Genomic DNA, 25300 nt, shown 5'->3' with positions numbered 1-25300 from the left:
GCACCGGTGACGGCCCGGGCTGGGGCTCGCAGGAGCGCTGGGCTGGGGGCTGCGAGGACCCGGCTTTTCCTCATTGCCAGGGGTGGCTTCCTCCTCTTCCTCGGGCTGCTCTTGGGGTCCAGCGGCTGCAGCCGGCGCGGACGCCAGCCCGCATTCCGGGCTGACCAGCAAGAGCCAGGCTGGAGGGGCGGACGCTGTCCCGGGAGCATCGCACTGGAACTGGCAGGGGCCCCGGGTGACAGCCTCCACCCAGAAGAGCGTCCTCCTCTCCAGGCTGAAGTCGTGCTGCTGAGAGAAGGCTCCGTGAGGAGTGAGGCGGGGCCCGGCAAACCAGGGCTCCCCGGACCCTGTTCAGCCAGAGACTTGCCAGACCTGCACAGCCTCCAATTCTGAGCCCAGGCAGCCAGCACAGTCCACCCGCGCCCTCCGTTTTAGCTAGCACTGGGGTAGGTGGACAGCAACAATGTACAGGTAAACTCTGCATGAAGGACAAATGCAGAGAAATCTAATATCTAAGTCCTTTGCCATTTAGTTTGCTACTGAACAGTAGTAGCAGCTTAAAAACTTGCTCAAGGCGCCTTCCCTTGAGCCCAGCACCGTTTGCCAGTAGGCACTCAGCCTTGGCAGCCCGCCAGGCACAGAACCTCCCTGTGGGGTGATATCTGCCCCATCCTCCTGGCTGCTATCTGAGGTTGCTTGGGACCCAGGCAATATAAAACGTGCTAAGCTTTGTTGAACCCTACGTAGTCGGTTTAGTGTTATTCCTATTTCCAGATTATGAAAATGAGGCTCAGCAATTTTAATTTGCTGGAGGTCAGCTTGGAGGTGAGTGGCTGAGCTGGGATTTTTCTGTCCATCTGACTGTAGGGCTTTATCCACTACATATAAGGCCACCTAAGAAAGCAGTCTGGAGCCCACATAAATAACCTAACTTGAGAGTTTATAAATGAGGCAAAAATAAAATATTCTGTCACATACCTTTAAAATTAAGAACCAGGAATATAACATGGCATTAAAAATATAAAAAAAATTTTAAGGGCAATTTCAATACTCTATGATGGCCATTTAAGGAAAAGAGAGGCTAGGGGAATGTTGTGTGTGAGGGAAAGGGGAGACAGAAAGACAGACAGATACAGACACGGGCACTGTTCCCTCCCACTTCTGACTGTGTGTGAGGGAAAGGGGAGACAGAAAGACAGACAGACAGACACAGACACAGGCACTGTTCCCTCCCACTTCTGATATGACCCTGCACTGGGGAGAGAAGCATAATTTAGCTGGTCCAGTGTGGCTTTCTGAGGTAAAGGACTGTGGCTTACTCCTCTCTGTATCCTCAGAGCTAGGGCAAGCCTGGCACGGAGTGGACATTTGTAAAGGTGTGCAGAATACATGGTTCGAGAAAGAGATTGGAGCAAAATAGATGAGTTGTGAAAAACATAAGAGGAAAAAGACAACTTCAGAACTGGTGAGACAGACTTGTGAAGAGAGAGACTAAATTAAAGAGACAGCCAGCAGGACTTCAGGGATAAAATGATATGAAGACCCAATAAAAATACCAACACTTGTGATTTCTGGAACTAAGCAAGATGATTCTAAAGTTCACATGAAAAATAAACAAATAAGAATAGTCAGAAAAACTCCCGGGACAAAAAGATAAGTAGGACTGGCCCTACAACTGTTTTATTGTATTATAAAACATCAATAATTAAAACTATGGCACTGGCACAGATAGTTTAAAGGTAGAGAATAGAAAGTCCAGAAATAGACCTTAATATCTATAGGGCTTTAGTAAATAATAAGATAGCATCTCAGGCAATGGGAAAAAGAGGAACTAATCAATAAATGGTGTTAGCTATCTGGAAGAAAATAAAATTAGATCCATTCTCACATTATATACAAAAAGAGAAATTCAAAAAAGATCAAAAATTCAAATGTGTGATATGAAACCATAAAAGTACTAGAAGAAAATAATACGGAGATCCTTCATAACATCAAGGGGGAAAGCCTTTCTTACTCAGAATCAAAATCCAGAAGCCATAAAAGTACACACAGGCACATGTCCAAAATCTGCATGGCCAATGTCATGAGCAAGGTCAAAGACAGGTGACAAACTAAGGGGGGGAGGGAATAGCACTCACACAGAGATAAAGGGCTAACTTTACTAATATAGGGAGTGCCTAAAAATAGACAAGAAAAAGACTCACAGCCCAACAGGAAAGTGGACAAAAGATAATATGGACAGTCCACAGAAAAGGAAATACAGATCTCTATTAAACATAGAAAAAGCTGCTCAACCTCACTCGTAATAAGAGAAAGTAAATAAGCAAAATAAAACTACACTGAAATACATTTGCCTGTCCCTTGGCAAAGACCCAAAGTCTGATACACTCTGTTGGGAGTATGGGAGGTACAGGCCTCTTGTACTTCTTGTAGTGTGCTGGTCGGGATATATATCAGTATAATCCCTACGGAGAACAATTTGGTAATGTACTTAAACAAATTCAAAAGGATGTTTGTATATACTCATTTCCTGTAGCATTGTTTGTACTGGCAAAAGACTGGGAAGAACCTGCCCTGGCCGGTTTAGCTTAGCTGGTTGGAATGTCAAAAGGTGGTGGGGCTGAGACCGGTATGGCTCAGTGGATGGAGTGTCGGCCTGCGGACTGAAGGGTCCCAGGTTCGATTCCGGTCAAGGGCATGTACCTGGGTTGCGGGCATTTGATCATTTTCTCTTGTTGATCTGGCTCATGTCTATTTGATTATCTGACCAGCTGAAAGCAATTTGAGGGTGGAGGAAAGTTTCTCCTCTCCCCTCCCCCTGACAAGGCCAACACCACATTTAGAAGTCCCTTTGCCGACACACAACATTTAGCAGTCAGTCTCTTTGCTGTCACACATAGAAGTGGCTTACAACAAGCACAACTATTTATCATGAATATTTTTCATCATAAGATTAAAAATTGTTAAAACAGAATAACTTTTTGAGAAAATCTTTTTACCCATGCCTGGATATCAGACTGAAAGAGAAAAAAAAAAAAAAAAAAAAAAAATTAATTAAAAAAGCACTGGGAAGAACCTAAGTGTCTATCAAGAGGGGACTCAGTCAATAAAGTGTGATGTATCCATATAGTGCAATACTTCAGTGAAAAACAAAACTGAAGAAGCTTTCTAGGTACAGATATGGAAGATCTTAAAATATATTAAGTGAAAAAAGCAAGAAGAACGGTGCATATAAAATGCTACCTTTGGTGTAAAAGGGGGGAAATATCTGTATTTGACTGTATATACACACATAAGAATCTCTAGAAGAATATATAAAAAATGAGTAACAGAGGTCATCAGTGATGGGGTGGAGGTGGGGAACAGGGCAGATGGGAAGGCACACTGCTGGAGGGCCAAACTGACCCCATCACCTTGATTTTGTAACTAAAGTGTTACTGAAACAGAGCCATGTCCAACCTCTCCTTCCCCTAAAACTCTGGCAATTATACTATGAAACAACAAAACAGACTCGGAGAGGCGTTAAGCACGTAAGGAAGGGCTCCTTGGGAAGGAGCAGGGTGAAGGGGTGGCATGGGCTTTGGGGTGTGACAGACCCCGGTGGGAACCCTGGCTGTGTCACTCACAGGCCCTGAGACCCTGCGGATCACTCGGTGGGAGCTTTGATTTCCTGTGCCGTGGGGTAGGAACACCCAGCTGAAAGAGTCATAAAAATGAGAGAGAAGAGTGAACATGTAAAGAGCACCTCGCATGGGCCTGGTGCACAGCAGGTAAACATTGACTGGCTCAATAAATGGTAGCTGTTATTACTTTTCCCTTTAGGGCACGACAGGTTCGTCGGGAAATCTAACCACCATGTATAACATCATCCTTATGGGAGACTCGGAGAGGCGTTAAGCACGTAAGGAAGGGCTCCTTGGGAAGGAGCAGGGTGAAGGGGTGGCATGGGCTTTGGGGTGTGACAGACCCCGGTGGGAACCCTGGCTGTGTCACTCACAGGCCCTGAGACCCTGCGGATCACCCGGTGGGAGCTTTGATTTCCTGTGCTGTGGGGTAGGAACACCCAGCTGAAAGAGTCATAAAAATGAGAGAAGAGTGAACATGTAAAGAGCACCTCACATGGGCCTGGTGCACAGCAGGTAAACATTGATTGACTCAATAAATGGTAGCTGTTATTACTTTTCCCTTTAGGGCACGACAGGTTCGTCGGGAAATCTAACCACCATGTATAACATCATCCTTATGGGGAAATGCATTTTAAGCTCTTAACACTGGGAATACAGCCCAGTGAACTGGAAGGACTGATCAGGGAGAGGCTGTAAATCATACTTGGAGTCTCAGGCTTCTCTATTTGTTAGTTTGGCCCAACAGTTAATGAAATGGGAGTTCAGGAAGGGAAATAGGCTTAAGGGATTGCAGGCGCCCACCCTGAAAGCAGGAGGCAAAGCCAAGTCGGCATCTGGCTAAGACACTGGACGTGGGCTTGGCAGAAGGGTGCCTGTTTCTGCTACCAGGAAAAAATAGCCTCTTCCCAGCTAGACTTGAGCTCAGCAGGAAAGGAAAAGCTGTGATAATCCACCTCCACTGGAGCTCAGTACAGCGAATTCCTCTTCCCAACAACACAAGCTCTCCTGCCAGAGTGAGCGCCCACAACACGGGCTGTGGGGGAGAGAGAGCAAGAGCTCCTGCCCCACAGCGAGTGCTCTGGGCTTCACAGAGCTTATTTCAACTCTGGAAACATCTGTCCTGAGGAGCCTCAGTGCAACTCCGGGGTCTGCAGATGGAGCAAAACTGCACCACACCTCCTGCTCCTGTGTCCCAGGCCACTCGAGCCCCTCTCCCCGACTCTCCCCAGGCCTCTCCTTTCTGATTGTGCTCTCTGCTGACTTCCCGCAACCCTTTGCCTTCAAACATCCCCTGTCCAGTGTCTCTCCTGTTCCAGTCCTGCTCTTAGCGAATAAAAAATGATCTGGAGTCAGGACCTGGGTTTTAGTCTTGCCACTAACTTTGCACAAATCATTTCCTTTTTCTGGGTTTCAGGTTCCTCAAAATGAGTGAGAGCTGATCTAGATTCTCAAACTTTTCCACGAAGCACCCTGCAGGCAGTGGAGAATGAGCACACAGGAGTCTGAACACTCGGTTCTAAGAGGCCCAATGCCAGCTCCACAGTTCTTTGCAATCTTATTCTTTCATTTTTATTTATCATTATTATTTTTTTAATATATTTTTATTGATTTTACAGAGAGGAAGGGTGAGGGATAGAGAACTGGAAACATTGATGAGAGAGAAACATCGAACAGCTGCCTCCTGCATGACCCCTATTGGGGATCAAGCCCACAAACAAGATACGTGTCCTTGGCCGGAATTGAACCTAGACCCTCCAAGTCCACAGGCCGATGCTCTATCCACTGAGCAAAACTGGTTAGGGCTTATTCTTTCATTTTTAAAGAATTCATGCGAATTTTGCATGCTACCCCATGATACATCTGTGTTCTAATGTGAATGCAATAGGTTCCCCCTAATTCTTTAAGTAAACTTGATTTTCCTGGAAGTTAAATAATCATGTTTATCCTGAGGCCACATGTGATATGACCACACACACTGGGTGCCTATCCCAGTGTGTGAGCCATGGGGCGAGGGGTGCTTTGAGTGCCTCTGGGGCAAACATGGGGAATAGTATTCCTTTCTAATGTGCCCCAGGTGGCATTTTAACAGAGGATTCTGGATCTAGTGTCTTAACCCTAAGGAGTGATTCTAATGGAATTTTAGATACGGCAGCAGAGAGGAACTGGAACATCGGTGCCATGATCCTCAGTCACTTTATGTAGGTGACCTTCCAGTTATCCTAGGCTAAAATAAGACCAGTAAATAATCCTCATCACCAGGCAACCAGCCTTCCTCATGAGACACCTTTCCCTCTTAGGTTCTTTCCAAACTCCCTGAAATATACCAGAGCAGGCCTAGCTGCCCTTTAAAATCAAGGAGCAAGGTCCCATGAGGCTCAGCATCAGGCCCACAGACCCAGGGACTAGGAGATACATAGATAGACAGACAGACAGACAGACAGAAATACAGAAATACACTTACCATAGAACCCAGCAGAAGCTCCCTGCAGGCTGGGACACTGAGTTCTGGCCCAGGGAGAAGCTCTGTGCTGGTCAGAAAGCCCTTGGGCACCTTGAAAGGGACACCGTCAAGGGCACTCATTCCGTCAGAGGAGTGTGGGGATGGCTGAGGCAGACTGCCTGATGGTAGCGGGAGAGTGTAGTCCTGAGGACCAGGCTCAGGCCTCAAATGGCCTCAGTGCTCTCCTGTGTGGTGACTTAGCTGAGTCCCACACAGCCAAGAAGGAAAGGTACTGTGGCCAGTGCTGCATAAGGGAGGAAACGGATAAAAACAAGACCATCCAAACGGACAGGGATTGACTATTTCATGTTTAAGTCTTATACTAGGGCATTGTTTACCAAAACAAGGTCTAGAACTCTAGTTCTAAAGTCTTGCATCAAAAGAGTTTTCACCCCCAAAAAAGTGTATATTTCTTGTAAACCTAATAAATATCAAAATCAGTGGGTTAAAATTAACAAGGAAGAGTTTTCACTCAAATGTTTAAGGAAAAAATATCAAATTACAAAAACTCTTCCAAAAAAGAAAAGAAGGAATACTTCCTAACTCGTTTGGCATCACCTTGATACCAAACTTGACAAGAAAATTAGACGCTGATCTCTCATGAACATAAATGAAAAAAATCTTAACAAAAATAATTATGGATAAAAAAATACTGCCAAGTTGAGTTTATTTCAGGAATGAGAGGTTGGCTTAACATTCCAAAATCAATCAATGGGAGTAAAGATAACCACCAATAGAATAAAAATTAAAAATTATATAATTATTTCTCTCCATAGATACAGAAAAATTACTTGATAAAATTAATATATTTTTATTATTTTAAGAACAACAAACCCTTTTAGCAACTTAGGAATAGAAAAGAATTTCCTTAACCGAATAAAAATAGCTCCAAAATATCTAAAGCAAACAACCCACTTAATGGTAAATACTGAAAGATATCCTCAAGATTGGAAATGATGAGACAAGAATGTCCCCATCATCTCTTCTGTTCAACATTACACTGAAGTACTAGCCTGTTAAAAAGAGAAGGGAAACAAATAAAAGTATGAGGATTGGAAAGAAAAAAACCCACCATTATTTATAGATGACATAATTATATGTAGAAAATCCAAAAGAATTTATGAGGGTTATTGGATATATGATCAATATATAAGAATCAATTATATCTCTATATACAAACAACAAACCATATGCTATATTTTAAAAATTTCAATCTCTAATGAAATTAAAAGATACCATTGATATTAGCATCAACTACCTAGGACTCAGTATAACACAAGATGTATAAGACCTCTACACAGAAAACTGTAAAATATTAGAATAAATGGAGGAACATACCACGACCATGATTGTAAGACTCAATATTGTAAAGATATCAGTTCTTCCTGAATTGATTTACAGATCCCACATATCAAAATTCCATCACACTTTTTGGTGTAAATTGGCAAACTAATTCTAAAATTTAAATGAAATGTAGAGGGCCAAGAAAAGTCAAGACAAACTTGAAGAAGAAGCAACACAGTTGGAAGATCTATACTTTTTGATATCAATCAAGACTTACTTTAAAGTTACAGGAATTAAAAGAGTGTTGTACTAACATGAGGGCGTATGAAGGGACCAATAGAACATAAAAGAAAATCCAGAGACATGTCTACACATATATAGATAGATCTTTGATATATGACCCTGCAGAGCAGTAGGAAAATTAAGGTATTTTTATTTATGTATTTAATCATCACCGAAGGATATTTTTTTCCATTGATTTTTTTTAGAGAGAGTGGAAGGGAGAGGGAGAGACAGAAACTCCGATGTGAGAGAGACACATCAATTGGTTGCCTCTGGCATGCCCCCGACCAAGGCCAGGTGGCTCCCGAGGTACATGCCCTTGACCGGAATCGAACCCAAGACCCTTCAGTTTGCAGGCTGACACTCTATGCACTACATCAAACCAGCTAGGGCTAAAAGTATTTTTAATAAATCGTTCTGGGTCAATTGGATGGCCACCTAGAAAAAAAAATCTTGACCTTATATCATACACAAAAATCAATTCTACGTAGACTATAGATCTAAATGTAAAAGGTAAAAAGGTAAAGCTTGAAGATAAATTGGAGAATATACTCATGGCCTTAGAATAGGCAAAAGTTTTTTAAACAGATTACAAAAAGGACTAACCATAAAGGAAAATATTGATAAATTGGGTTATATTAAAGTTAAGAACTTCTGCCCTAGCCAGTTTGGCTCAGTGGATAGATCTTTGGCCTGTGGACTGAAGGGTCCGGGTTCAATTCTGGTCAAGGGCATATGCCTGGGTTGTGGGCTCAATCCCCAGTCGGGGGCATGCAGGAGGCAGCCAATCAATGATTCTCTCATCATTGATGTTTCTATCTCTCTATCCCTCTCCCTTCCTCTCTGAAATCAATAAAAGTATATTTTAAAAAAAGATTTAAAAAAATAAAGTTAAGAACTTCTATTCATCAGAATATACCATTAAGAGAATTTTTAAAAATCAGAATGGGAGAAGATATTTGCAGTGCATGTATCTGACAAAGGATTCATATTCAGTATATACCAACAATTTCTATAAATCAATAAGAAAAAGAGCCAATACAAAAAATAGGAAAGAAAGTTTAATAGGCACTTCACAAAAGAGACTAGCCAATAGCCAATAAACATATAAGTTAATTTCATTAGCCATCAGGGAAATGAAAAATAAAGCAATGAGGTATCACCATACAGTTAACATTTTAAAAGCCTGATAATATCAACTGATGAGGACGTGGAAATATCTGGAACTCTTGTGCACTGTTGGTGAGAAAGTCAATTAGTGTTTGTCAACAGTATCTACTAATGCTGAAATCTAAGAATTAAAAACGCATCGACACATAGCATCTGGGCCTTTTGTCTAAGAACAAGTGAAGGATCTGTTAGTTTAATAATCATAATAGCCATGGATTTAATTTTTGTATTTTAAACATTAAATAAAGATTCTGTCACCTTAAAACACAAATCAGCACTCATTCACAGGAATTCAAGCTCATGACTGCCTATAATATGTAATCCAGACTCCTGACTGCAGTCTGTCATTTTGCAAACAATCAGGGTTTACCTAGGAGTACCTTTGGTTTAATAGAATCTGTCATCCCTACCAGCATGGTGCAAAGCCCGTAGAATTGATTTTTGTGTATGATGTAATATAAGGTCACTGGGGTCATCCCCATGCCCACATGAGAGCATCATATAAAGATGTAGAGTAGGTAATCTGAGTATAGAGAGGTCAAATGAGACTAGATGGGCAAATCCCTTAATCCCCTCATCTCCAAATGGTCTGTGTCCATTTGGCTGTGACTGAGCTTGAGGGCAAGGGGCAGGGTGGGTGGGGGTTATAGTAATCAGTCTACAGGGAGCCCAGGCAATGACATTAGTATTATGTTTAAAGGTCTCCATTATACTCTCTAAATGACTTCATCCTTGCCCATAACGTCAATAATCTATGTGCCAATGACTCACACATGAAATTCTCCAGTTCTCTTCTGAGATGAAACTCAAAAGCACAACTGCCTATAAGGCATCTCCTCCAAGATGTCTCCAGGGTGCCTCAAACCCAACATATCCAAAGTGAACTCCTGATTTTCCCTCCCCCAAACTGCTCTTCATCCCCCAGTTCTCTCTCACTTGGACCATTAGTGTCCATGTATCCTCTTATGCCCTATTATTGTAATTGTGTTCCACACACTGGACAAAAGTGATCACTTCAAAGCAGCAAACTAAGCCATTCCTAAAAGTTTCCAACAATTTCCACTGTTCTCAGAATCAAACTCAAACCCCCAACAAGGGCTTCCAAAGCCATGCAGAGCCTGGCCCCTCCCCTCTCCCCTCTCACCTCTCACCTCTAGCTATGTTGACCTTCAGGCTCTTTAGTCTCTTGGTCTAGCACAGGGCTCTTGCATAGGCTATTCCAGATACTTGCTATGTTCTTCCTTGTCTCTTCCCAACTAGTTAATAGCTGTTCATTTTTCAGAGCTCAGTTGAAACATCATTTCTTCAAAAAAGCTTTCCCTGACCCCCAAACTTGGATAGGTTCACTTAGTATGGTGGCTTTCAACTTTTTTTTTTTTAACTGTGACCCACAGGATAAAATATATTTGACTTTGTGACATAGCATATACATATGTAAACTGAATAATGAAATTTCTTACCCTTATTATATGATATAGATATTTTCTTTATTTCATCTAAATGCATTACAGCCCTGACCAGTTTGGCTCAGTGGATAGAGCGCCGGACTGCGGACTGAAAGGTTCCAGGTTCAATTCCAGTCAAGGGCATGTACCTTGGTTGCTGGCACAACCCTGGTGGGGAGTGTGCAGGAGGCAGATCCATGTATCTCTCTCATCGATGTTTCTAGCTCTCTATCCCTCTCCCTTCCTCTCTGTGGAGAATCAATAAAATATATTTTTAAAAAAATAAATGCATTACAGAACACTCAGTTTGAGAAAAAAAAAAGGCCTAATCTTATAGAACCATATCTGTCCTTCAAAGCACTCAGCACATTTTTATGATTATTGGATTATGTCTATCTCCCTCAAAACGTGTGTTAGGGTGTATTTGGTATTTTGCTCATTGCGATAGCCCTTGTATTTGACAAATTATCTGACCCTCAACAGTCACTGAGTAAATATTTGAATAATGAAAAATATAAATTGGTGAGTAAGCACTTTTAGCACTTATTACCATTGTAACTGACTCTAATTATCTGAACAGTCATTGGGCTTCTCTACTCTAACTCCAGGATGGCAGGAATCCTGTTTGCTCCTTTTTATGTTTGTAGCACTTAACATCATACCTGGAAAATGGTAAATCAAAATAATTTCCCAAGTATATGGTTCAAATCCAGGTATCTAGATTCTGTCAAGCACGAGTTAATAAAGTTGAGAAGTGTCTCCTGTTCTGTATAGTTATGCACTTCAACACCAATCACCTCAAAAACTTCAATCTTTGCTTCAGAGACTATAAGAAATGCAGCTTATTCCAAAAGTAAACAGTTAATTATTCAGAAATAGCTTACTGGTTACAAGCATTAAAAAGAAAAAAAGATTAAGTTGGAAATGCCTCATATAATCTCTAGCCCTTACTATATACCAGTGCTAATACTTTACAGCATTCACATTCCTGCTATATATTATACTTGTTTGAATGGAACAAGACATGCTTTGTACTTACCTTGTTAATTCCCAGGATAGCTTCCCTGTGGCAAAACTCATAGAAGTGAGTGAATTGCTACAACAGATGGTATAATCCCAGCTAAACTTCTTGATATATCCTTGCACAAAAGTCACGTGGACAAGAAACATGAATGGTTTTAGAGTGATTAAGTTGGTTGGCTTATACCAAAGTCTTTGACGTCATAAACTCAGCCACTGGGATTAACACTCTTAGTATTAATGTATAACTAACCTCTTTATTTAATTTTCTCTTCTTCCCTGTATTTACTTAATTTCTTAAAAATAAATTATTTTGTTAAAGCTTCTCACAAGTCCAGGGTCGTCTCTACTGGAAAGATAAACAATATTCTTGCATATAAGACATGATGACTCAATACATTTATGGTTAGTTTTTGAGTGAGTTTCTCTATTTTCATTCATTTTTGTTCAATACATAGAGCATTTATGTATAGGTGTTAAAAATGCATGATTTAGAAGAGAGCTGGAGACTCAACAGAACTGTAGTTCTTAGTTCTAACAGAAAAAAAATAAGAACTGACTAGCAATGATCAGCAATAACAATGAGCCCCCTATCATGCAGGTTGTGGCCTGTAAATGCCTTTTCCACTGAAGATTGCAGTCATTTCTTCCACTGGGGTAGGAAATGTGAAAAGTAAATTTGGAGAATACTGGGATCGAATGGGAACTAAGGAGCTGAGTTAAAGAGACTCCCATTGGCTCAAGGTGACAAACAATAAAGAAAACAATAAAATGAGTTGAAAGATAAATATGTTTAGATCGGAATTCATAACGAAACTTGACCACAAAATTCACTAGTCATGCTTGGACAAGGCTAGGAAACCACTATTTTGAAAACTAGTAAATCAAGGAAATTACATATTATCTCTTGTCTTTCCTATGCAAATTGTACCTGAGGATAACAAAATAGTTGGTGAGGGGATATTTCTCCTTTTAGAAGTATTCCAGCTAATAAAGAAAGAATGGCAGAATTAAACTATTTGGCAACCCCAAATGCAACTTGATTATCAATGACTGTTAAGGCTCCAAAAAGAGACAACCAGACATTAGTCCTCCTAAATTACACACCAGGTCTATGAAATAGTCTTACCAAAATATTCCAATCTAAGTGTGATCAAGTCTCTAGATCAGCACTGTCCAATAGAAATGTGAGCCAAATATGTAATTGTACATCTCAACTCAAACCCAATTTCAATTCAAACTCTCAATTTCTAGTGCCCAATAGCCATACACGGCTACCATATCAGACAGTACAGCTCTAACCACTAAATTATAAGAAATACAGAACAGAGGAACATGCTACCCCAAGGATGCGATTAGCAAAATCCAGACTGGGAACTTCAAGGAAAAAAGGACCTGATTTTTTCAAGCAAAACATTACAAGGGAGAGAAAGAGTGCAAAGTGCATGGGATTAAGTTTCTAAAGATCATCAGAAACTTAACAGACATATCACCCAACAATGCATAGACTGCATCTACATCTTGATTTGAACAGTGTAAAACACACATTTGTGAGATAAGGAAATTTGAACACTGATTTTTTTCTGCTATTAAGGAGTTATTCGTTGTTAGGTGTGATAGAGCACTGTGGTTACTTTTTAAAAACATCTTTTAGAGCTATATACTGAAAAACGTATAAAGTAATATGATGTCTGGGATTTGCTTCAAAATAATCCAGAGTGAGTGGTGGGGTACAGATGAAACAGGCTTGTCCAGGAGTTGACAATTATTTGAAGCTGGATGATGGATATATGGGGGGGAAATTATATTATCTTTACTTTTGAGATGTTTGAAATTTTGCACAGTAATTTATTATTGTTAATTTTTATTATTATTAATTTTAGATAGGAAGGGAGAGAGAAACATCAATGTGAGAGAGATACACTGATTGGTTGCCTCTGTACACACCCTGCCAGGGATTGAACCTGCAAGCTAAGTATGTGCCCTGACTGGTAATCAAACTGGCGACCTTCCGGTGGACAACACTCCAACCCAGTCACACCAGCCAGGACTGCACAATTTTTTAATAAAAGACTGTGGGATAAGATTACAATGGCACTGTTCATATTCTCAGAAGAATCATTTGTTAAAGATACCACTATAAGTCTTTCTTTCTAAGCCTATAAAGTACCAGTGCCTGCTGCCACCACCACTGAAGGCAGCAAACCAAGAAAAACTTACAAAATAAAAACCAGACAAAGAAAACACTCGCTTTATTAAAACACTGAAGTTGCCAGAGGAAAGAGGGAATGGTTTTTCCCACCTGGCATTAAACACCTTTTCCTTGGGTTGTGCTGCCTGAGTTTTCCTGAGTCCCTGCTTTACCCTCCCTGACCCATCAATGCAGATGTCTTAGTGGCAAGGCTATCTGGACACCAAACATACAACGTACTGTACCAGTCCTCTTTTATTTCTATGTTCCTGCACCTCATCAGAGAGCAAATGGTGGAGATGTATCCCAAAAGGGCACACAAGCCTATGGGGTCAAGTGAAGCTAATCACATCAGATTTCAGATTATGAGCTTAGACACACTTTGGAGGAGTGCTGGCTCATATACTGTTAACTCTGTAATGCACACTACATAAATTTAACAGTGTAAATTAAACAATGGAAAAGGACAAAGGTTTTAGCATCTTGCACCCAACAGCTTCTGATGATATGAAATCATTTCTAAGGTTGATGGCGTCCTTTCCTGCCTACCTGGCGTTGGGTTCCACAGACAGAGTTCGGTGGTGTAGATTCACTCTCCTCTAGCAAGTGCCTATTTAATAAACTTGAATTTTAGATTGAAAATGTGTCTTATCAGTGTGAAAATGTGTACAGTGATTTGGGAGTCAACAAAGAAAGGCTCAAACTAAAAAATAAAAATATTTATTTAGGTTTTTGGAAATATAAATAACAATAAATGACAAAAGGCAAAGTAAAACAGAAAAACTAACATGTTATATCACTGATCATCTCCAGGCACAAGAGCATTTATTAATGAATATAAAAAAATAAACATTATTTTTATCTGCTTTCCCCCCAGCTTTAACTACATGAATATTCCTAAGAAATTCCACAGTTATACCGGCCCCTTCTGAGTACATGAGGTTAAGGTCCTACTCCCATAGGGAAATAAATTTCTATCCTTAGGGATTCTGAACAACTAGACCTCTAGGAACTTACAAAGCAGTTCCTTTCATTAGGATCCTTCTAACATAGGGAGAATGCAGCCGTCACCCATTAAAACACGATCCAGTGTAGGTGTAGGTACTCTTCAGGTGTCCTGAGTTCTCCAAATGAGTACCCGACTAAGCCACCAGCTTTACTCCAGCCCAGCCTGCGGCCCACAGCCTCTCAAGCTGCACCAAAAGTGGGCTTCCCAGATAAAGCATCTTTCCCCTTTCTTCCTGGAAGTTAGAGGGCTACACGGGTAGGAAGGATATGGAGGTTTTGCATCAAGCTTGCCTTCACACTCTGTACTGGGGGAGAGCTACTAAACTACCCAGAGCACACCTGTGTTGAGTGTTTGGCATGTACTTACCCATTGCCACACAGGAAATTGAGTAAATTAGCCAGTCACTCTGGACCAAGCTCCTCAAAACAGAGGCAAATTCAGTGAGCCAAGGCATGTGGCAATAGCCCCAGTCCACCTAGGTCCTTTCCAAAGAACCATATTAATCTGATTCCAAAGCCCATTTGGCCAGGACAGAGCATGGTAGGAAAATGGAACTTCTGGGAAGGGCCATGCCATGTGGAGTTTACAGGTTGTTGTTTGGTCTGCAGCACAAGAAGATGGCAGCATCACTAATGTTCAGAGCTGGAGAGAGCATTGCCTGGTCCACACTCCTGGAGCGTTTTTACTAATGCAGCTTAATGGCAGTTGCCCAGATGTCGTTGCTGGGAAGCGGCGGAAGGACCCATCCTTGGGGAACAGAGTTGCCTTCAGGATGATCAGATGGCACCAGGTACTGATCCCAATCGTGCCTTAATAGGAAATTATAAAACAACTGTTTATTTCTGTTTTAGTCCAAGCAAGATGTTCAGCAACTAAATATTCTATTTCAGGACTTACCTTTTCAAGGACTGATGTACTAAAGAACTAGATCATCAGGGATTATGCAAAAGACTGCATTTCTTAAATATACATATAAAGGGGGGAAAACTCCAAAGAACTTATAGTCATTTAAAAAAATGTTTTTATTGATTTTAGAGAGGGAAGGGAAGAAAGAGAGATAGAAACATCAACGAGGAGAGAGAGTCATTGATCGACTGCCTCCCGCATGCCCCACACTGGGGATTGAGCCCACAACCCGGGCATATGCTGAGAATCGAACCACGACCTCCTAGTTCACAGGTTGACTGAGCCACTCTCATCACTGATGTTCCTATCTCTCTCCCTCTCCCTTCCTCTCTGAAATCAATAAAAAAATATATTTTAAGAAAGATATACTAAATGAGGTGTCTTTAAAAAGAAATACACATAAAACAATGTTATGTATTGATCAGTTGACAAAAATGTGGCCAGAGGCCCACAGAAACCTAATCATATATTTCCTTTAGGAGCAGCAGCCGTTCAGTAGTCTCTAATTCAGTGTTTGTGGCTTTATAGAACACAGCTACTGTAAATAACAAGAATTGACTGTAGTTATGTTTAGAAGCTAAAACTTGTATATTAGCCAGAAATGCACTTTCCCCAGACATCAACTTGGTGTGCAAAAGAGCATTTTGGAGCTTTGGAAGGAACCTTAGACATCACTTAGGTCCGTGATTTTGAAGACCCCTGAGCCCCAAGTAGATGCTCTGGGAGTCTAGAAACAACAAAGTGCTTCCTATCAATAACAGATTTAAGTTACCTGTGGAACCCATTCATTCATTCTGTTTTATAAACTGATTTGTCCAAAGACTGCATTTGGGAAGAGTACTACTGCCCAAGTTTGAAGGCCACATTCTAGTCCACCACCTTCATTTTATAGGTGAGGAAAGTGTGAGACCCAGAGAGCTGCAAAGTATAGCTCCTTATTAACCGCATGTAAAGATGAGACTCTCTGTTCCTCGCTCTCTTGACTCTGACCTCTAAGAACTCACAAGTCAGCAGCACGGGTCTTAAACAGTCTCCACAGGCAAGTACACAGGGAGGGTCTGTTTAGCAGCAGAAGAGAACTAGGAAAGGTAGCCAGTGCTTTAAGTCAACGTAACAGCACAGCCTGGGAGAACACAAAAGGGCAAGTCACACCTGAGTTTGTTTCTTCACCTGTTAAAATAGGGACATCTATTTCTCAAGGATGAGTGAGGACTAAACAGATGTTTGTGGCATCCCTAACACTTGGAAACTTTATATAAATCCATGAGAAATTTTAAAAAAAAGATACAGGCGACATGGAAAGTGCCCCTCTGACCTTATTTGGATGAGTGCTGGCAGGGAGTGCTCAGCTTGGAGGTAATACTGTCGGAAAGGCTGCAAGAGGTGAGCGAGCGGGAACTCATCTGAAAAAGAAAAGGCACAATACCACACCATCACACTTCCTATCCAGAGTGTATTTCTCAAGGCAAGATGACTGAGCCTATGATGACAATATGATCAAATGTGTTTCATCTTTATCCCTGATTTCCAGGATATAGTTTAGTCATTGTTGCCTACCAATCTCTTAGCTTAGGTTGAGGTCACCCATGAGAATAAGTCAATCTAGTATTGTCCTTTTCTCCCCTGGTTACAGAGGAACTTACCTGGATCTCCAAATAACTTGGACTCAATTTCCCGCTTCTGCAATAAAATTTTCTCTTTTTCTTTTCTCTGTTTCTTTTCTAGTTCTCTCTTCCTCTCTTCCTCTTGTTCTCCCTCCAACATGACTCTGAGGGCTCTCTCTTCAGCTTCATATAGTTCAGAGCGTTTTTTAATGAGTTTTCTCAGTCGCTGAAGATGATGCTCAAAAGTCTCATCTGCTGAGGCTGGAGGACAGACCCCTGGGCAAAGAGATGCAAATGGCATTTTAGTTAACTTTTTCTTATTTCCAGATCTGTGTTCTAATGAGCCAACTCAAAGTCCTACTTATAGTATGAATTTGCTTAGCACTTATAAATTCTAATCCCTCTTCACAGATCAATTTGAATCTGCAATTAATCTGACCCCACCCTGACTTTCTTTTTTCTCTAATTCCTCTTTCTGGAGACTACCACTTAACTTTTGATTTTGTTTCTAAAGGTTTTGACCCTGCAGTTGGAGAGTGGGCTCCCAAAAGGAAAAAAACTGTCTTATATTCTTCATTTTGAAATTCCCACTGCTAATAAACAATTCTCCCTTGAGTGTGAAGTTCTGGGAAAGCACATATGGATACTGAGAAGAAATACATTTAACCAACCACACTGGCCTCACAGTGTGCTGCTGAGAGCAGGTGACCAAATGTTTCAGTTTGCCCGGTCTTAGCACTTGAAAACCCAGTGTCCTGGGAAGCCTGGGATGGTTGGTCACCCTGATTTAACTGTGAGATCAGCTAATTGTATAGCCAACATAGCTACAGCCACAACTGGGGACATTTTAGACTAGTTATTAGGTGATATGCAAGAATTATTACTAATTTTATGTGATAATGGCATCGTAATTGATGATGAGTAATTTACTTAGGCATTCTATTTTTGTACACATGTGAAAGTTTTCATAAAATTTCATAAGGAAAACTTTTTGAAATTTATTGAATATTCAAGTAGGTTGCAATAGTGACTCACTACCATAATGGCCCTGCAATAAAAAAGTTGCCGAAGCTGCTAATTCATCCTAGAGTGATGTGTGCTCAATCCTATTAGTCCTTAAAGGTTTTAAAGGAAAATGTATGTATTGCGGCAGTATTTTAACAATACCAGATACATGGAAGAAAAAAATCCTAATTCTGCTAACATAATCAACCCTTTTTATTTCCCCATGTTGATCCTCCAGCCATTTTTGTCCATATATTAGCAACTTCACATAGTTTAATGTAAAATGTGTGTAACTTACATATCTCCATGTCAATTCTCTACTTTTTTTCCCTCTCCTTATAATTATTTAATGGCTCCATCCTGTTTCACCAAATCAATGTACCTACCATAATTTACTTAATAAGCTCTCTCGTCCTGGACAGTTAGGCTGTTCCAAATGACTTGTTATCATATAATGCTACAATGAATAATCTTAGGCACCATGGGGCCTCATCCGGTCTTTGGACCATGGCATAATGAGAAAAAACTTTCCACCCTGAAATCTTAAACCCAAATATTCTCTTCTCTGACAACTTCCTACCGTTTCAGTATTCTCACCTTCTTCTCCCTCAAGATTCTGTGAATTTCATTAAAATCTCTCATCGAATGTATCAGATTCCACCCATCTTCTATTTGTTCTCACCAAAACTTGTAGTCACCCACAAAGCAAAACCCCAACAGCCCAGTGCTCTGTGCTCATGTGCTAGCTGTAGAGTGCTCCCGGAAGAAGCCATTTGATTACTGGCCTGGTGCCAGTATACAGTTACATCAGCTGGGCCCATAGGACCTTCCTGCAACCACACTGCCATGGGTCTCTGCTTGGCCCTCACTGACTGCTCATTTCACCACTCTCTGAAAGTCCTACTTCTCTATTGACTCTCAGAGCAAACCCTCTAATCTATTTCCCGGAGGAGACAGGCCACCAGGAAGGAAAATTCCTTAACGTTCTGCCCCCAGTTCCACTCATCTGCATTACTACCCTTCATTGTCTCCTTCATTTCATTCTAGTAGAAGATGGTTCTTCTCCACTTAAGTTAATCCCTCCACCAGGGACCTGAATCTGACTACCTCCTCCAAGACCTTGAGCCATCAACTATTCCTCTGCTTCTCATTGATCTTTCTCCCTCTATTCATACTCACTCCTTGGCTCAGGATTTAAACATTTTCAAGTTTTTCCCATGACCCTAAGCTAGCACCCATTACCCCATCCCCCCGCCCCCTCACATACACACACACATACACACACTGGCGGATGCTGATCTTATACTCTCCTTTTCTTCACAGGCAAATGTTTAATGAGTTGATCTCACTGTCTGCTTTTCTTATGTCCTACTTCGTCTTTACTCTACTTTAGTCGGGCTTCTACTTCTACCACCCCCTGAAATGCCCCTAGCGCAGTCACTAATTCCCATGGATGTCTCTCAAGCTTTTTATAACTTGAAAATAAAAATAGGATGAAACACTTGTATGGCAATTACTATGTGCCAGGACTGCTTTAAACACTTAACTCATGTCTACTAATTTAATCACCACAACACCCCATGGGTAGATACTATCATTATTCCCTCCTCACAGAGGAGGACACCAAGACATAAAGAAGTTTAAGTAGCCCTAACCGGTTTGGCTCAATGGATAGAGCATCAGCCTGCGGAATCAAGGGTCTCAGGTTCGATTCCGGTCAAGGGCATGTACCTTGGTTGTGGGCACATCCCCAGTGGGGAGTGTGCAGGAGGCAGCTGATCGATGTTTCTGTCTCATCAGGGTTTCTAACTCTCTATCCCTCTCCCTTCCTCTCTGTAAAAAAAATCAATAAAATATATATTTAAAAAAAAAAAAGAAGTTTAAGTAAACGTGCCAAGATTGCACAATCTCTGTGAGCATTTGCCACTCTGCAGAAGAAGTAGCGGGTCTACCTTTTCCTCCTCTCTCTCTGACCTCTCTCAATCTCTTTTAAGGAATCCTCTTTATTCATCTTGATACTGTCTTTCTGGCTCTCATTTCACACTGCACAACCTCTTTAAGGTCTGTTTACATGCTGATGAACCCTTATCCAGGGTGTCCCACAGGCACCGCAAACTCAACAGGTCCCAAACTGAACTCATCAACCCAAAGCCTACTCCTCCTGCTGTTTTCCTGGTCATTTAGAATGGTATCAGCATTCATTCAGTGGATCAAGCTACAACCTGGAAGCCATTTTTTCTTCAGCTCCCACATGCTGAGTTCCCCAAGTTATTTATTAATTTACATGTACACACACACACACACACACTCTATTCATATCTCTTAAATCCATTTACTTTTCTCCTACTGTGGTCCTTAGTTCACACTCCCATACTATCCCAGCCCAGACTATGACAGCCTTTATCAGTCTCTCTTCCTAGATGCTCCAAACCTTTCTCTGCTCTGCAACCAATGATCTGTCATCATTTCACTCTGCTTGAAATCTTTCAGTGGTTCCCCTCAGCTTTAAGCATAGGTGAGAAGTCTAGCCTGGCTCATAAAACACTGTGGGGTTTTTTAAAAATATATTTTTACTGATTTCAGAGAGGAAGGGAGAAGAGATAGAAACCTCAATGATGAGAATCATTGATGGGCTGCCTCCTGCACATCCCCGAATGGAGATCGAGCCCACAACCTGGGCATGTGACCTTGACCTGAATCGAACCCGGGACCCTTCAGTCCACAGGCTGATGCTCTATCCACTGTGCCAAACCAGCTAGGGCCCATAGGACACTTTGTGATGTGACCCTACTTACATATCCAGCCTCATTCTCTCAGCACTTACTTGGAGGTACATACGCCTTGAAGAGAGAAGTTAGAAAGCTGCTTGTTTTCTTTTAAAGTACACAAGGCCACCAGCTACTAGTTACCAAATCATTTTACATTCAAGTCAATTAACTCCACACAGCCTGCTTATTATATAGACCATAATTCCTCCTAAAATTTCCTCTTTCTTTTGGACCAAGTAGAGGGGAGACTAACAATGAGAAATTATGCTGGTAAATTCACTTGGCAGATATTACAGACCCTCACCTCACAGAGGACATGGAGCAGAGGAACATTAAATAGTAGTCCTCAAGTTTTGCATTCTCATAAGCAAGAGGCATGGGTAGACACAGTAGAAGCAAATCTAGTTGACCCACAGTAGATGATTCACAAATGCCCTACAGAATCATCTGTTTCTGAGGCCTAAATCTGAACCAGCCATTCTAAGGGGTAACATGAAGAAGCTCATCACTTAGCTAGTGAGTAAGACTGGCTGAATGCAAAATGGTCATATCCCAACAAAACTTTTTTTAAAAATATATTTTTATTGATTTCAGAGAGGAAGGGAGAGGGAGAGAGGGAGAGAAACATCAATGATGAGAAAGAACCATTGATTGGCCTTCTGCAGCATGCCCCGCACTGGGGATCGAGCCTGCAACCTAAGCATATGCCCTTGACTGGAATCGAACCTTGGACCTTTCAGCCCGCAGGCCCATGCTCTATCCACTGAGCCAAACCAGCTAGGGCCCAACAAAACTTTTTTTTAAGGGTCTGAATTATAGTTTTAATTTATTATATTTTAAACCACACAGAGGAATTCATTTGCTATCGTAGTATTTGCTAACTTGTGTACTCTCAGATATCACTGGTGAATGTCAATGGCCTACAACCTACTAAATAAGGCAGCATGTGGCCCAAACCAGGTGCACGTGAAAGGAGCAGGAGGTCACCTGAGCCCAGAGCAGAGAAGGATGGGAGATATGACATCTAAATTTGGTTTTGAAGGATAGTGAGAGCTTAAAATAGCAAAGATGGGACTGAGGGACCTCTAGCCAAATCCCATTCATACCTCTTCAAATATCCATGATTCAGATTTGAAATGTATCTGAAAGAACATGCCAAATTTTCAACACCTTCTGAAGCCTCAAGTAAGGACAGGATAGGATAGCTTTCACCTTGGCACACGGGTAAAGCTGACCAGCCCTGTCAACCTCACTCAGAATAACGTGGCCAGGAATGCCTGGGGGGGGAATGATGAGTCCAGGGGAAGATGGTGCAGTGGGTTCCCACACCTGCCTCTCTTTTCAACCTGGGCTACCAAGAGCTAAACATCAGAGGGTTTCTACTTCAAAGGTTCTGAGATACTGCTGACAAGCTCAGTTTTTCTACTGGGTGAAAAATTTGAAGTATCAAGCATTTTCCTTCAAGATTTTTGGGGAAGGGCAAGCGCTATGGTAAAGAAAGGGAAGGAACAGGGGAATAAAGGAAGAAATGCAAGCAGAAGTGCAAAGCCACAGTTACCTTTCCTTGCTGCAGCCTCTTTCCTGAGTTTCCTCAATTTCTCCAAGGCCCGAAGAATGTCCACCATTCTTTTGGTGTCTGCTTGTTTTTTCCTCACTTCAGACAAGACACCATCGGCAGCAGCTTTAAGTTCCTGCTCCTGGGGAAGAAAGAGAGCCCATGAGAACAGCTGCCCAGCAGTGAGATTTTAGAGAATCAGACAGTCCCAGGGTTAGGAAAGATTCTACTGGACTTACACCCCAATTCCCTGGGCCATGCCCAAAACACCTCTCTACACTGGTCCAGCCAAAGAATTATCCTCTCTGCACTTCCACCTGGACACTGGTCTTTTTTCTTCCTCAGAGTTTCTAACGTGTGGTCCAAGGAACATCTGCATTCAACTTACCTTGATAAGTTGGGGCTCTCATTAAACAGGAAAACACCTGGCCCTGGCTGGGGGTCCCAGTTGGCTGGAGCATTGTCCTATGTGCCAAAAGGTTGTAGGTTCAATTCCCAAACAGGGCGCATACCTAGGTTGCAGGTTCAATCTCCAGTTGGGGCATGTACAGGAAGCAACCAATCAATGCTTCTCTCTCAGACCAATGTTTCTCTCCCCGCCCCTCCCCCCCGCCCCTGTCCTTCCTCTACTAAAACAAATAAACATATCCTTGGGTGAAGACTTAAAAAAAAAAAAAAAAAGGAGACACCTGGATCCAAAGATGGAGGATAGCAGGGAAGATAAGGAATCTTATCCTACATAATAAAAGGCTAATATGCAAATCGACTGAACTGCAGAATAACCTGTCGCTATGACATGCACTGACCACCAGGGGGCAGACAATCAACGCAGGAGCTGCCCCCTGGTGGTCAGTGCATCACCACAGGGGGAGCGATGCTCAGCCAGAAGCCGGGCTCAGAGCTGGCAAGCGCAGCAGCGGTGGCGGGAGCCTTTCCTGCCTCTGCAGCAGCGCTAAGGATGTCTGACTGCTGACTTAGGCCCGCTCCCCACGATGCACAAATTTCATGCACCGGGCCTCTAGTGGAGTTATAAAAGCCCAAGACTCTACAATGCTCAGTGACAACCTAAAATACTCTACTGCCAAGAATCTCTTCAACATGACAGCCTTTCAAACATCTGAAGACCCTATTGTACTCTTCTTAAGTTGGTTCACATGTAGATAAATAATTCTGGTTACTCTAAGGCTAAGCCAAGCATGTCAAACTCACAGCCATGCCTCGTTTATTTAAATCATGCTTGCTCTAAGCCATTACTCAAAGGACTCTGTCTCTAACACCCTCACCATAGATGGTAGGGAGGATGCTTTTGCCTAAAGCTCTCTTTCCCATCTCTCAAATCAGCACTGTAACTGCACCATTTCAGCTACCATGCTGTTTCACTCTTCTTGCCTGAAAGGCACCTGTTGCTCTCACTTGGCTTTGACATTTCCTTTAAGACTCAGTTCAGTTGTTACTTCATCATCCAAACCTTCCCTGACACCTTCCCCAAAGGATTAGCTATTCCTTTTCTGGGCTCCTATAGCACCTACATGTGAAATCGTAACGCACAATGCTATACAGACATGATACCCCATGGGGCTCCAAGACCCTCAAGGACAAGCACTATGTCCCATCTATCTCTATCCCCAGCACCCTGCACTGGGCCTGGTACTTAATGGGCCCTCATTAAATGTCTGAACTGACTCAAACTCTCTTAGATTAAGGCCTTGCCTCCAAGTATTCTTAAAAGCACCGATGTTTTGGGGGGGGCTTGAAAACAAAGCTTGACATCAATACACTTCAGAGGGGGAGTTACATCAGACTCTAGGGCAGTAGCAGACACCAGGAGAAGGGAGAGGAGGAAACACTAGCTGGTAGTGGAGTGGAGGAAGGGGGGACGTGGAGGCACGCAAAGGTAATGACAATGTCTTAAACAACTATCTGACCAATTTCCAGTTTCACTCTGGCCCCCACTTAAGAGTTTGAGATTAACAAGTTTTCTTCAAATCACACAACCTGGGCTCAAATCAGAAGTGAAACTGCCACAAACCAATTTGTGTGGTTGTTGGCAGGTTAACTTCCTTATGCCTTACTTTCCTAATCTGTAAGATTGGGATAATACCACCTACCTCTCCGGGTTATTACCAGGATTCAAGATCTGGTGTATGTAACGACCTTAGCACAGTGCCTAGTATATAATAAGTGCTCAAAAAACACCATTGTTGAATCTCAAGATTTGTGGTTTAAAATTCGTAAACAAAGGATTTCTGGGGAAATCATCACTATTGACCCATAAGCCAATTAGGATGTATGTTCCTTAAGGAAAGGCCACAAGTTCTCTATGTATTGTATTTTTAAAGTCACCGAGGGTCCAGCCGGTGTCGCTCAGTGGTTAAGCGGGTACTTATGAACCAGGAGGTCACCAATTCCCGGTCAGGGCACATGGGGGGGTGGGGGGACGTGCAGGAGGAAGCAGATCAATGATCCTCTCTCATCATTGATGTTTCTCTCTCTCTCTCTCCCTCTCTGAAATCAATAAAAATATCTTTAAAAAAAATAAAAGCACCAGATGCTTTAGTCTTGAGTGCTGGTGTCAGAATGTCGGTGCAGATCTGTCATCCCTGCAACGCCCCTGTGTAATCCTCCTACATAATGTACACAGGGCTCTGCAGTGCACCTACAGCATTGGTGTTGCTACTATTCATTACTAACACGCAATCAATACGGAGCTATGAGGTCGGAAAGGCAAACTATCTTTTTACTTTACAAGTGAAGATAAGGAGGCGTAGCCCTGGGAAATGGCAGCGCAAAGCCTCGTGCCCCTTCACGTTCCAAACGCCAGTACCCTCACCCCCGTGCGCAACCGCTGCTCTTACCCGCTTCTTCTCCTCCACCTCCTGGACGCACTTGACCCGCCAGCGGTCAATCTCCTGCTCGCGCTCCGCCGCTCGCGCGG

The 25300-nt window shown here is 42.1% G+C and overlaps 2 protein-coding genes across 4 annotated transcripts in view; both read right to left on the bottom strand.

The window, feature by feature from the left end:
- UBAP1L (ubiquitin associated protein 1-like) overlaps positions 1-11402 on the bottom strand; it is a 20347-nt gene extending 8945 nt beyond the window's left edge. For 2 of the 3 annotated variants that reach the window (XM_014535448.1, XM_014535450.1), the window contains exons 1-2: positions 11347-11402; positions 6088-6370 (exon numbers count right to left, since the gene is read on the bottom strand). In XM_014535448.1, the coding sequence (XP_014390934.1) occupies positions 6088-6207 (120 nt within the window). In that variant the 5' untranslated portion in view covers positions 6208-6370; positions 11347-11402. Of the gene's footprint in view, positions 1-6087; positions 6809-11346 lie in introns of those variants that run through there. The other variant, XM_014535449.1, reaches the window with a different exon arrangement.
- Positions 11403-14307: 2905 nt separating this feature from the next.
- On the bottom strand, positions 14308-25295 carry PDCD7 (programmed cell death 7; the record flags this gene model as incomplete). The annotated part of the gene is made up of 5 exons (XM_005861128.2): positions 14308-15336; positions 16749-16836; positions 17077-17313; positions 22369-22507; positions 25221-25295. Coding segments are annotated over 5 exons (663 nt in total), but the record flags the coding sequence as incomplete, so codon positions are not given.
- Between the last annotated feature and the right edge of the window lie 5 nt (positions 25296-25300).

This window comes from Myotis brandtii, unplaced genomic scaffold (assembly GCF_000412655.1).
Source record: "Myotis brandtii unplaced genomic scaffold, ASM41265v1 scaffold144, whole genome shotgun sequence".
Classification (NCBI taxonomy): Eukaryota; Metazoa; Chordata; class Mammalia; order Chiroptera; family Vespertilionidae; genus Myotis; species Myotis brandtii.
This window is presented reverse-complemented; position numbering and strand designations above follow the sequence as displayed.